This window comes from Dicentrarchus labrax, unplaced genomic scaffold, assembly GCF_905237075.1.
Source record: "Dicentrarchus labrax unplaced genomic scaffold, dlabrax2021, whole genome shotgun sequence".
NCBI classification, from domain to species: domain Eukaryota; kingdom Metazoa; phylum Chordata; class Actinopteri; family Moronidae; genus Dicentrarchus; species Dicentrarchus labrax.
Window position 1 is genome coordinate 15,772,217 of NW_026136704.1, and position 12,936 is coordinate 15,785,152.

The 12,936-nt window shown below is 41.8% G+C and overlaps 1 protein-coding gene across 1 annotated transcript in view; it reads left to right on the top strand.

Annotated features, from left to right (window-relative positions):
- Window positions 1-12,646, top strand: part of hip1 (huntingtin interacting protein 1) — a 44,380-nt gene extending 31,734 nt beyond the window's left edge. The window contains exons 16-31 of the mRNA XM_051399583.1: window positions 50-166; window positions 406-507; window positions 2,396-2,590; window positions 2,748-2,895; window positions 3,007-3,093; window positions 3,671-3,778; window positions 4,686-4,822; window positions 5,007-5,117; window positions 5,351-5,409; window positions 6,969-7,062; window positions 7,612-7,712; window positions 8,009-8,114; window positions 8,271-8,394; window positions 8,566-8,627; window positions 9,606-9,723; window positions 9,819-12,646. Coding sequence (XP_051255543.1) covers window positions 50-166; window positions 406-507; window positions 2,396-2,590; window positions 2,748-2,895; window positions 3,007-3,093; window positions 3,671-3,778; window positions 4,686-4,822; window positions 5,007-5,117; window positions 5,351-5,409; window positions 6,969-7,062; window positions 7,612-7,712; window positions 8,009-8,114; window positions 8,271-8,394; window positions 8,566-8,627; window positions 9,606-9,723; window positions 9,819-9,829 — 1,680 coding nt within the window. The 3' untranslated portion in view covers window positions 9,830-12,646. The remainder of the gene's footprint in view (window positions 1-49; window positions 167-405; window positions 508-2,395; window positions 2,591-2,747; window positions 2,896-3,006; window positions 3,094-3,670; window positions 3,779-4,685; window positions 4,823-5,006; window positions 5,118-5,350; window positions 5,410-6,968; window positions 7,063-7,611; window positions 7,713-8,008; window positions 8,115-8,270; window positions 8,395-8,565; window positions 8,628-9,605; window positions 9,724-9,818) is intronic.
- The last annotated feature ends 290 nt before the right edge of the window (window positions 12,647-12,936 follow it).

Below are 12,936 nucleotides of genomic sequence, written 5' to 3' on the forward strand. Positions count from 1 at the left end.
TGTGTGTGTCTGTGTCTGTGTCTGTGTGTGTGTGTGTGTCTGTGTGTAGAACGCAGAGGTGACCAGGCAGATGACGGTGGCTCGGGCGGCACAGGATGAAGTGGATGCAGTGAGGAGAGAGATGCAAGAGAAGGTGAAGGCCGCTCAGGAGGCTGCAGACAGACAAGTGAGTGTGAGATAAGTTTTATTGTCACTGCCAAACACACACACACACACACACACACACACACACACACACACACACACACAGAGAGCAGGTGAGGCCAATACTTAGACCTCACTACTGTCATTTGGCTAAATGATCCAAACAAAGCAAACTGCTTTTCAAAATAGTATTTCTATTTTGGTGTGGAGTTATAACGAGAATTGCTGCCTAAAGAGAGATTTTGACTTTTTTTTTTCCAGGAGAGGGAACAGCTGGATCAGCTTCAGGAACTCCAGAGAGAGCTGGTGTCCAGCAGGGTGGAACTGGACTCCCTGAAGACCACCATGGCTTCGTCACAACAGGTCACTCTCCTCTCTCTCTCAACGCCCCCCACACAATAAGATTAGCTTAAATCTGCTAACAAGGTCCCAATTTAAAAAAGATAACTACATGAAAGTGTGAAAAGATTAATGATATAACATTTTTCACCCTGACTAACAGACCAGTGTGATCCTAATGGATAACAGTCTGGATAAAATCTAATAATGGGCTGCTGGCGTCACACACTCTTATTTTAGTCATCATCAATTATTTGATGATTTCACTTTCACTCGACTTTTGTGGCGTTAGTTGGTTCACGAATCTGCGTTTGGGAAAAGTCAACAATACGGTACAGCTGTTCATGGGACCTGCTTTCAGACACATTCCAGTCTTAATATACTGGCCTTTTTTTTTTCTTAACCAAGAATGATTAGTATGTAACGGTCTGTATCCTTGATCAGACTGTTCAGATTGTGGAAGCTAAATCTAGACGGCAAGTGCTAACAGCAGATCCTGATTATGATAAATGCGTCCCTGTTATGTTCCTGAGTCCACGTCTTTCATCTATAAAGAGGACTGTCACTTCCCTCCATTTGAGCTTTTTGTCTTTTGTCTTCCCTCTTAGTCAGCGACTGTTCCTCCTACAGCAGAATCTCAAACACATCCAGTCCCTGACAGGATTCATATGCTAATACTTTTCTTTGAAATTTAGAGAATTGGTGTTCTCTCTGTGTGTGTGTGTGTGTGTGTGTGTGTGTGTGTGTGTGTGTGTGTGTGTGTGTGTGTGTGTGTGTGTGTGTGTGTGTGTGTGTGTGTGTGTGTGTTTACTCTTCCTCTTAAACCTCTCTCAGCCCTGCGTTTGTCATCTCTGCACAGCCGAGAAGCCAAGTTGACGTTTGTAACAGGCCGCTGAAGGCATTTATTTAAAAGACGAGACCAGAATGAAAACACAGAAGCAGTAAAATCTGGCTGCTTGTGTAAATGCAGCTGCTTGGCTCCTTGCTTCAATGTAGCCCTTGAGCAGCGAGCAAAAATGGATCTGCAGAAATATTTTGAATGGTAACAATGACGGGAATGTCGGAAAATAAGATCAATCAATAAGCCCTGAATTCATGGTATTAACCCTCCCAACCCCACTTATTGCTTGTGACTCCCTCCGCCCCCGATTTGAGATGTTTTTCTCAACATGCAGTGTTCCCCCAACCTCTCATCCATCTCTGCCTCCCACTCCTTCCATCTCATTGTGGTAGCCGCTACTTATCTTCCCCGTCACTTTCTGTCCTCCTCCTCCATCTCTCCGTACTCCTTTTCACACACACAGCCCACGTTTTATCACACTTGTCACATGCCTCCAGAGTCCAGCTCTCTCTAGCTCCTGCTGTGCAGTTTCCATCCATATTCTTAACAGTTCTGTTTCTCCTTCATCTCTCAACGTTTCTCCTTCTCTGTTGGACCTGCTGGTGACCCAGGCTGTAAGTCTCTCTTTCTTACCTGCAGAACACTTCCATGCACATTTCTTAACTCCTACCTACAAACATTTGGATAGTTAATGTGCTATTTCACGTACTTCAAATACACAGGATCTGATGTAACTCTCTGTTGCCATAATTCAAAATTGTTGTATTGCAGCCAAGTTGCACAACCACAGCTTCCCAGTGTTTGTTTGATTGTAAGCTTGACCTCAACCCAAAACTCTCTGGAGACTGTACGCCTCTCCACACACTTAAATGGAGACAATACTGTTATAATCAGCAGCTGAAGATAAAGTGTTTCTTTATTGTGAGGTCAGCACAGCATCATACCACATCCTGACATGTCATTAAAGCTGTCTATTGTCCCAACCACATCCTCCTGCGTGGTCATTGTGCCTCGAAATCATTTTCTCTTTTTTCTTTTATTATTCCTCCATCTTTTATTTCCTCCCTGCAGTCCAGTGAGGTGCTCAGCACGCAGCTAGTCGCCCTGGAGTCTGAGAAGGCAGAGCTGGTGCAGTCCATGTCGAAGGTGGAGGCGGAGCTGGCTGTCCGGGGGGAGGAGCTAGAACGAGTCCAAGCGTCACTGGCAACTGAAAGGGAGAGTGGGGTGAAGACAGCAGAAGCCCTGCAGAATCAGCTCAATGAGAAGGTGAAGGATTGTCAATTTCTCAATTATGTTGTAATAAATCAAGCAGATGATTCCGGACACCAGTATGACCAATGAGCATCTTTTTTTACATTTGAATTTCTAATGAAGGTCGGTTAAAGTTAAGTTCAAAGTGCCTGTGTATTATCCGCGTCCACAGGAGAGTAGGGAGCAGGCGTTGGAGAGCCAGCTGGTAGCAGCTCGATGGTCCAGTCTGCAGGGAGCTGTGGAGGAGGCGGAGAAGATCATCCAGGACTCTCTGGCTCAGATAGATGACCCAGCACACATCAGCTGCACCAGCTCCGCGGGTCAGAAACTAATGTCTTAATTCTATAACACAGCACAAAAATAATTCAGTTTTGGAATGCTAATTAGCACTGTTTGTTGTAAAGATCGCGTGCATGCTTTTTCCTCTGCAGACTACCTAGCATCCAGATGTCAGGCCTCTTTAGACTGTATGGACCGACTCACCTCTACCAGAGAAACCTTCCTGGCCGACAACACAGGTGAGAGGGTTCAGTCTAACTTTGTTAAGGATTCATTATATGGGATAAAGTTATATAATAAGCTAGTACATAATACATCGTGGTGCCTTTTGATCCATTCTTTCGCTGCTCAACATTTTCATGAATGAATTTACAGTAGACGTGTAGGAGCTTTAAAGCATGAATCATAAAAACAGGGTACGAACCAGAGAGAGAAAGTAGAGCCAGTGTCTATACTAGGGTGTTGCGAGGTTTGGAAAAACAGTTTAATTCTAATTTCAGTCATTTCAATGGTGATTTTTTACTGTAAAATCAGTTTGACCACAGGTAGCTCTGTATTTTAGGATAATGTGTTTGGCCTACTACAGTTAATGTACCACCTAAATGCTAAAGCACTTGTTGTAATATTGTCAGGCTATTTCTGAAAATACGCAAGATTTGTATTTGTTTTGTTTTGTTGTTGTTATTTGTCATTTCAACCATATTTATATAAAAATATAAGTTAAAAAGCTGACCATGGTATATACCATATACATGTATATGGTATATGTATATGTATCTGATCTGTAAATTCCTAAAGATTTATTCTTCTGTGTAGGTGTATCTGAGCTGGTGCGAGTGGTCACCCAGTGCGGCCACCTGGTGGGCGACACCATCGTTCAGGGTAGTGCCACCTCCCACATGGTGCCTGTGGAGCAAGCTGATGGTAAGTTTGCATCTGTGTGTGTGTGTGTGTGTGTGTGTGAGAGACAGAAAGATGAGCAGATTGTAGTCTCCTCTCCTCTCCTGATACTAATCTGTGGGTGAGTCAGTCAACCCAGACACGTTCTGACATGTCATTAAGTCGTTCATACCTCTTCATGTGTTACATGTGTACAGTAAGGTTGGGCAGTGTAAGTTAAAGCTATTGTCTAATTTTCTGGGATATACATTGTACGCCGGGTCTGTTCGTCTGAACGTCCTGCTCCAGTGTTCATACTGTGATCTTTAAAAAGTCGTGTCTTCAGTGCAAAATTTGAGCTAAAACATGCGAGGATAGAACAAAGTTGCTGGCTTCATTCAGGAGTAATGTTTGCAGGGATCCTCTGGGGATATTAGCAGCCTGAGCAAGTCTGAACATGCCCAAATATAATGGAGCCCTGGCCAGCGATCTTATTACTGCAACAAAAAGCTAATTGAAACTGGGTCGAACTGAAGCTGCATCTCTGGCTCTGGTCATCGACTGAGAGCGAGTCAACCCTGTGCAACATTTGAATGCAGCATGCGAAAGTACAGTTTGATGTAAATCGTCTGGCTGTCTGGCAGCTGCTGTCGAGGTAGTTTTGATTTCTCTCCTCCTTCCATCAGAGTGGCTGTTTCAGCTGTTAGTTGACACTTTGCCTGAAGGGATGTCATTATAATTAACACTGCAGCTGCAGCCACTAGTGGCACTGCTACACATCAGAGTTTACAGAAAACATAATATGGTATTTTATTAGAAAATTGAATGTAAATGATACCATTTTAAAGGAAATCAGACTTTTTGGTGGTTTTCTTTCAGTGTATATTTGTGTATTTTAAGACCGTTATTCGGAGCAATAACACATCCCTGTCCTTGTCTCTGTCCCTGTCAGCCCTGTCAGAGAGTGTGAAGTCGTGCGGGGCCGAAGCTCTGGCTCTGCTGGGCCAGATGAAGCAGCAGGATAGCCTGGCTGCAGCAGACAACAGCAAGCTGAAGGCAGCTCTGGAGGCCATCCTGGCAACTGCAGAGGTGTTTACTTCATACATACTTACTAATGTTTGTATTCTGATGCATAAAATGGGTCAAAGCGCCCCCGGGAGTTGCTGTATGATGACAACAGGAATGAGTTTAATTTAATCTAGACCGTTATAACAGATTCAATTGTTTAAATGTGTGTTGAAGAACTTTTTCTTAAATCTCTTTTTTTGTTCAGAAACTGCGTCCTCGGGGTTTGGAGCTACAGCAGGGGGAACTGGGAGATCTTGTGGAGCAGGAAATGGCTGCCACTTCTGCTGCTGTGGAATCGGCAGCTGCCAGGATAGAGGTTTGTGTGTGTGTGTGTGTGTGTGTGTGTGTGTGTGTGTGTGTGTGTGTGTGTGTGTGTGTGTGTGTGTGTGTGTGTGTGTGTGTGTGTGTGTGTGTGTGTGTGTGTGGGTGTGTGTGCACACTCAGCTCCTTGCAAGCTGTGAGAAAACATTGCCCCCTGTTTCACTTTACAGCAGTATTAACTTCAAAGTGTCTTTTTTGTCTCCTTTGTGCCTCTGTGGATCCCAACAGGAAATGCTTAACAAGTCTCGTGCAGTTGATACAGGAATCAAGATGGAGGTCAATGAGAGGTAAAACACAGATTAGGACTGGATTTGAGAGCTGCGGGGAATCACTTTACCATAACAGTAGACACAGTCGACTGTCTCCCAGGTGGAAAAGTCTATATGTAGGGTCTTATATCTTTCAGATAAGAAAAGCTGAAACCTCAAATTAACTGAATACTGAAAGATTATTGCATCTAAATGAGACTCAGTCGAGTGCAGGAAGATCTGAACTAGTTCAACCTCATTACGCTTACAACAGTATCACATTTTCCTGAAATAGAAACACAGTTGACCCACAAACAAACTTTTCTATTTCTATTATGGCTTTATTGTCTCTGCGTGGCAGTGAGTTGTGTTAAGATAAAAGAAGAAACCATAACTAAGAAATACTGGTTGGTTGTGAAAGAGAAATGAAAGTGGCTGAAAATATATGAAGATTGAGGAACTGAATCATCTGCTATGGGTAAATACAGCATGCCAAGCCTCCAGATATTTGTTTGTGAAAGAGTTAACCACATAATGTGATTGGTGCAAACAAAGGCGTTGAACTGGAAAAGAAAATAGAGATGCTTTTCAGCAAGACAGCACAACAGTCACATGATATTTGAGTGCAGTTGCAGGCAGTCAGACACTATGAGGGCTGATGTGTGAACAATGTCATCAGTTCAGCCGCAAAGCCGTCGAAAACTGAAGTCTGAAGCCGGAGTGGCACACAATGTTTGTCTGCACGACGGCCTTTTCATCCATACAAACCTGGAATTAGTTTTAATATTGTTGTTCCTTTTTCGGTGGAGCAACTCCACAAACTGTTATCATATTAGAGATGTCTTACACCCACTGGGTTTATTTATATTGTTACTGCTAACAGCTCCAGGAAGTTCAGAAATCTCTTGATTACATTATTGGACAGAAGCTTGGCTTCCTGCTCCAAACTCAACCAGCAGAGTGATTTGTTGCGTGCACATAAATCTGCACTAAAACCACCATCAGAAATATCGGTTCATTTTCATTCAGTACTGCTGCTTTTTGTCTCATAATGATCTAAGTCTTCTAGTAATTAGGTTTGTATCTTTTCATTTTTAAACTCAGAGAAACCAATGTTTTATTCATCAAGCCTGTGTAATAATTCTCTTTGTGTGCAAATTAAGCCAATTAAGTTTTTCCTTTTCCTCTCATTTCTCCCACTGACTTAATTATTAATGTAAGAAAAAAGTTGTTTTCTCAATAGTTGCTGCAGCACTGCTGAGAGAGATAATTAAGAAAAGAAACATTGAGAATTTACGTCAGTTGTGCATCGGCCTTGCAATAACTAACCCGTGGGGAAACTTTCTTAATAGTGAGGAGGCTGATTTCTTTCTATTTTGAGCTCTGTCTTTTAAAATGAAGCCACTCTCTGTCAATTCGGGTGATATTTGTCGGCTGAAAGCTGAGCAGACCGGACAAGAATGAGTTGCATTCATGATATTTGCAGACAAAACACTGAACAGGCTTCATAATGTTTTGGTTCCTATAAAAAAAGAGACATCAATAGTAGCAGCAGCTGTAGAGTCAGAGTGTGAGTGTTGCTCTGTCGCCCCCTGCAGGATTTTGGCCTCCTGCACGGAGCTGATGCAGGCGATCAAGGAGCTCATTCTGTCTTCCAAAACTCTGCAAAGGGACATCGTGGAGAGCGGCAGGGTGAGTTATGCTGCAATTTTTCTTTTTATTTCTTCCCTAAAGTTATCAGTGAAGAAGAGTTCTGCATGGTACTATTTACAGATTTGATGAGACATTCATAATAATTTCTCTTAAATTCACAGGTGGAAAACTTTACTTGCATATGTATTTTAGAGTTCAACAAATCTTAACTTTTTTTTAAATCAAACAACTGAATATGCAGCTTTAAAAAATACTATAATACGTTTAATAATATCAGGCACTCCTTACAGTGTAATGCAGTCTCTGACACACTCTCAACAAAAGCTGTATTTAATGCAGGGTGTAATATTGGATTGCACTTACAGACCTTTATGGCACCGTCTCCAGACTAGAGCTTAAACAATTAGTTAATCAACAGATTAGTCCTCATCTTAAATTACAGTAAACTAAATATCTTTTGGTCGGTTTGAGACAAAACGAGACATTCAAAGTGTCAGTGTCTCAATTATTGAAGAAAATAATTGGCAGATAAATTGATATTGAAATAGACATGTATTTTATATTGATATTCCCTCCTTTGTCCACCAGGGGGCAGCCTCCATGAAGGAATTTTATGCCAAGAACTCCCGCTGGACTGAGGGCCTGATCTCTGCCTCCAAAGCAGTGGGATGGGGCGCCACGGTCATGGTGTGAGTATCAGTCCTCCCCCGGATGTCTCTTTCATAGTGTGAAAGTTCTTCTGTTCATAAAGTTAACAGTGAGAAAGTGCATCGCAAGCAGCTGTGATTACTTCTAAAGAATGAGTGACTGACCTTTACAAGGAAATAAATAAAGAACAAACAAAATCAGGTTCTTTACTTATGGAAGTTCGTTCATAAATCAGGTTGTTCTCACTGTGTCACAGAGTGGTCTTAACCTCGACATTAAAAACCACTGATTCAGTGAACCCCTTGAGTTTATTTTGCACTGCGTTGTGTCGTTCCAGAGATGCCGCTGATCTGGTGGTGCAGGGCAAAGGGAAGTTTGAGGAGTTGATGGTGTGTTCTCATGAAATAGCTGCCAGCACAGCACAGCTAGTGGCTGCCTCTAAGGTGAGTAACAGTCATTCTCCCAGTGGAGTCTAAACAGGTCATCGCCAATCCATAGTATAGTGACCCTATAATAGACTTTGAGTAATACAGGTGTAAGCAGCGTTACCATGATGTAGCTCTCATGTCTCTTGTCTTGCTGCTGCTCTCCCTCTCCAGGTTAAAGCAGATAAAGACAGCACCAACCTGCACCGTCTGCAGCACGCGTCCCGCGGCGTCACACAGGCCACCGCAGCTGTCGTGGCCTCCACCAAGTCTGGGAAGTCCCAAATTGAAGAGACGGGTAAGAGAACCTCACTGACTGGAGAGTTGGATTAATAACACTGTTTAATATTGCATTTGATCATAATACAAAATGTCAAGTTGTTATATTCTGGTTTTGAGGACCTTCGAAGCTACAAGTTAGAAGAAAAAGCCAGAAGGTGTTTGAATATAATTTGTCGTTTGTGTCCAGATACGATGGACTTCTCCAGCATGACTCTCACCCAGATCAAACGGCAAGAGATGGATGCACAGGTAAGCAGCAGAATATAGACAGACACTGAGTGACATAGCTCAGTTGTGCGTCTTAAAATTATTTTTTTTAAATTAAACCGAGAAGCAACCTTGCTCTAGGAATATCCTCCCTTTTGGGCTCATAACATAAGAAAATCTTATTTTAGGAATGAATGATTTAATAATTTGATAGGATTATTGATATGTGATTTTGGCTATGTATAAAGTAATTAACTACTTATTAATTAGACTCTGAAGGTGTTTTTATAATAATTGAGAGTGTGAATTTCAAACCCATCCAAACACTTCCACTCTGTTGTCGCTCAGCGCTTCTCCGAGACTGAAAGAAAAACACAGGGAGGTCTGGACCTGCTCACACACACGCTCCATTGTTGTCAATACGCAGAGGGCTACTGTTTGAAGTGTATTTTTAGCAGTCTAATCAAAACTTAGGTAAAAAGTGATTTAGAGCTGCAACAATTAGACAATTAATCTATTAGTCGATCGACAGAAAAATAACTATTATACTAAAGTAATTTTTAAAGTCATTGTTCATGCAAAAATGTCAGAAAATGCGTGGATTTGATTTACCACTGCTACCACTGCTAATTTAGCCTGAATTACATTTTTGTGTTTAAAGAAAGAATAATTAATTATTTGTATATTAAAAGAGGCTTCGTAAGACATCTAGCTGATCTTTGGGAACAGATAAAACAGTGAAGTGTGTTCATTAAAGACTATTAGTGATCGATACCTCAGTGGATGTTAAGGTTAGGAGTGGCTCATGTTTAAATTGTATGTACTATACAGTGCTTTACAATAAATGATGGTATTCTTCATTTATAGTAAAAGCTACTCCCTTCGCGTCTGTCTTCATGCAACTGCTTTCTGTGTGTGACTCATATAATGTTTTTCATGGTTTTCAAAGGGGAAATAAAAGGTTGCGGGGAAGTGACGAATGTGTGTTTGTCCTCTGCGTGTGTGTCTGTGTTTCTTCAGGTTCTGGTCCTGGAGCTGGAGACCCGTCTGCAGAAGGAGCGCGAGCGTCTCGGCGAGCTGAGGAAGAAACATTACGAGCTGGCTGGGGTAGCAGAAGGCTGGGGCGAGGGAGAAGAGGGTAAGCACCGAGGACAGCCACTGTATAATAAATATACCCTAAAGATATTGTATAAAAGTGTCAGAAATGACTCAAATCTGTCTTCTTCTCCACAGGCACAGGTTGAGACCCTGCCTCCTCCGTCATCCCCCTCCTCTACCAGAAAACCGGCTTCTGTCTGCCTCTTTCTATTTATACACACACTTTTCAGTCTCTTTCTCCCTTGTTTTCTTCTCTCTCTTTTTTTTTTGTTTGTTATCTAAGCCAAATTAAAAGGTGCTTCTTTTCTAAACCTGCTTCTTCACCCGCGTCCGTAATCTTCCAATCTTCCATAGAGGACAGCACCAAGGGCTCAGCGCCGGGAGAGGGGCGTCAAAAGGAGGAACTAATGGATGTAAGGAAGAAAAGACACTGCCTGACTTCACAGCCTCACACCCCCTCTTTGCCTCTCCCCCAGGACTGTGTTGGTGCGAAGCAGTCGTGAAGGGAAGTGGATCCGAGTATTTACTGTCTTTTTTTCTTCTCCCCGGTTTTTAATAACGGCGCTCCATCGAGGGAGGGTTCACAGCAGGGACGCTACAAGCACAAGTTCTACTCAAAACATCCCAGGATGCATTGCACAAGCTCTCAGCAGCAAGAGGGGGAGATCAGTGACTGTCTGGCCCAAAATCATGTCTCTGTGTAACATAGATGGCATGCATGCTCCCCTACTAAACGTTTGTCCCACGTTGTGAGCGTATAAAGCTGTTAGAGCACGAGATGCTCTTTATCTCTCTTTATTTTCCTCCCTACTTTCTTCCCCTGCTTTTTTCACTGTGAGTTATCACCTTATTAAGTCCATACCACTTCACTGGCTGGTTCACTGGACTTTCTGCCTTTCACCTCCCCACCATTATAATGACCTGTGACTGTTAACTTGAGCCGACCCCTTCTTTTTTGTTTCTTTTTTTTTAACAGAAGTTTGCATGGAAACTTTTAAAAACCGCTTCAGACTGTCAGCGCGCGGAGGAGTCGGGGAGTCGTTTTCTCTTAACAGTCTTCTCCCTCTGAGCTTTTGAGACTCCCAACTACCTCATGCTACATCATCAGAGGTAGCGGTGCATCATGGGTAGGTCTGATGAGGGAGAACCATTGCCCAAACACTAATGACACAGGGTCATTTTTGTCTTTTCCCCTTTTTATTGGTTAAAGGAAGGAAAGAGGGTTGTGGGAAGAAAACCTCTTTTTATACAGAAAAAAAGAAACAACACTTTTGGGTCTGCTAATTTGTTTCCTAAGGCAGCAACAGTTGCTAAGGAAGTCTGGCAGAAAAGTTGTCAAATAAAGTTTGATTCATTGGTGCATATTTTTTTTTTTTTTTTTTTTTTATAATACAAGTGTCAGTGGTCAAGCAGCACTACAGCAGATCTGTCACAGAAGCAGATTCCGAAGCAGCTTTGGATCCAGTCACATAATGAACTGCTAAAGGTGTTGTCTTCTGTCTTCTGTCGGCTGTCCAAGACGTTAGCTCGGTTATTTCCTGAAGATGTAATGACTCTGCCAGCGGGACGACTGCCTGCTTGCTACAGAAGCAACAAAAGGAAGTGCTGAAGGGTTTTAGATCAAACTTGAATGTTTAGTGTTCAGTTTTGGAAAGCTTAAGGCTGCACAAATCCTTTTATTCGTGTTTTAAGATTTATCTGGTATATCACATGATCCTGCCTCTTCAAGTAACCTACAGGACTGATGGTGGACTGCAGTTTTCTAAACCCTTCACTAACAGTCTGCATTGCCAGGACCACAGTGGACTCTGAAGTATGCAGTATACAGACTGCAGTGTTTTCCATAGCTTCCTCAAGACCAAGTAGCTGTGTATATATAAACTACAGGCCTTCAATTGTTGGAAATAATCTTTTGCTTTCTTTTCATCTACAAGCATTTGATAGCATCCATTTTTGCATCTCTCTGAGTAAGGATTCAGTTTAATTGAATTAAGGATACAAAATGATGCACATGAACGCCACACGAAACTAATATAAGTAATTTTTTTTCCGTAAGAGGTTGTTATTTAACAGAATTTCCAACTGAGACTGAACTTGTTGCTAGTGGACTCTGTGAGAAGACTGATCATGCCTTGAGATGAGAAGGCCTCCGTTTCGAACCCCAACACCGTATTCCTTTTTTCCCTTTGTTGATGGCAACGATGATTCTCCTGGAGTTTGTCTTTCTCTGTGTCTTAACATACTTAGTTTTGACGCTCCGCTTCAGCTATGTATCTACAAAGTTGTGACGCTGGTTTATTTAACAGACACTGGTCAAATTTGTATTTGCTTATTATTCTTTAAAAAAACTAGTTTTAAGTCACTTGGGAGAAGCAGATGGGTGAGTCAAAAGACAGAAAAGCGTTATTTTAATCAGAATTTGACATCATTTTCCAATTTGACACCACCCATCTGCTGCTACTACAAACAGCAAGCATTATTTGCAGTACTGTTGGACCAGGTCTTTGTATTTAATAATGATTTTAGGTGTGTTCTGTCACTTCCACACCTGGGCAAAACGTTGGCTGATTTAATTTGAAATTGGAATATGAAACAAAAGAAAATACCATCAAAGAAGGATTTTTATGGTATTTCAAGTGTCTTTAAAGATGAATTGAATGCATCTTGAGTGATGTTTGGTTGTACTTTTGCCCAAATATTCTTTATTAACCTCTCTCTCTCTCTCTCTCTCTCTCTCTCTCTCTCTCTCTCTCTCTCTCTCTCTCTCTCTCTCTCGGGTCGTTGTTTGTAGTCCTACCAGCTCAGCCAGCCTTTCAAACTGCCTCACACTGTAGTCAAAGAGAAACAAATACTCACATAGCAACATTGAAATATGTCTTTGTATGATATACTAAAACTATGTTGGTGGGTGTGTTTTTATTTTTTCAGTTTTTAAAATAAATATTTCAACTTGTTAATACAGACCCAGGACCACTGTGGTTTTTATCATGTTGGACAAAGCAGCAACATTCAGCGATGGTGAAATGTAATTACTGAAGAGGGAGGCAGACGGGATGGAGCTAATTTTAGATAATTCTGCTTGTAAAGAACGCAGCAATTTCTCTGCCCTTTCATCTGATGTTTTCTCTTTTTTTCCTCCACATAGTATTATTCTTGGAAAAGTTGGCTATTGCGTAACAATCACTGATTGATAAATTGAACAGCCTCTGTTCTATTAATCCTCTTAACCTGCTGATGCAAAGGTCTGACAAAC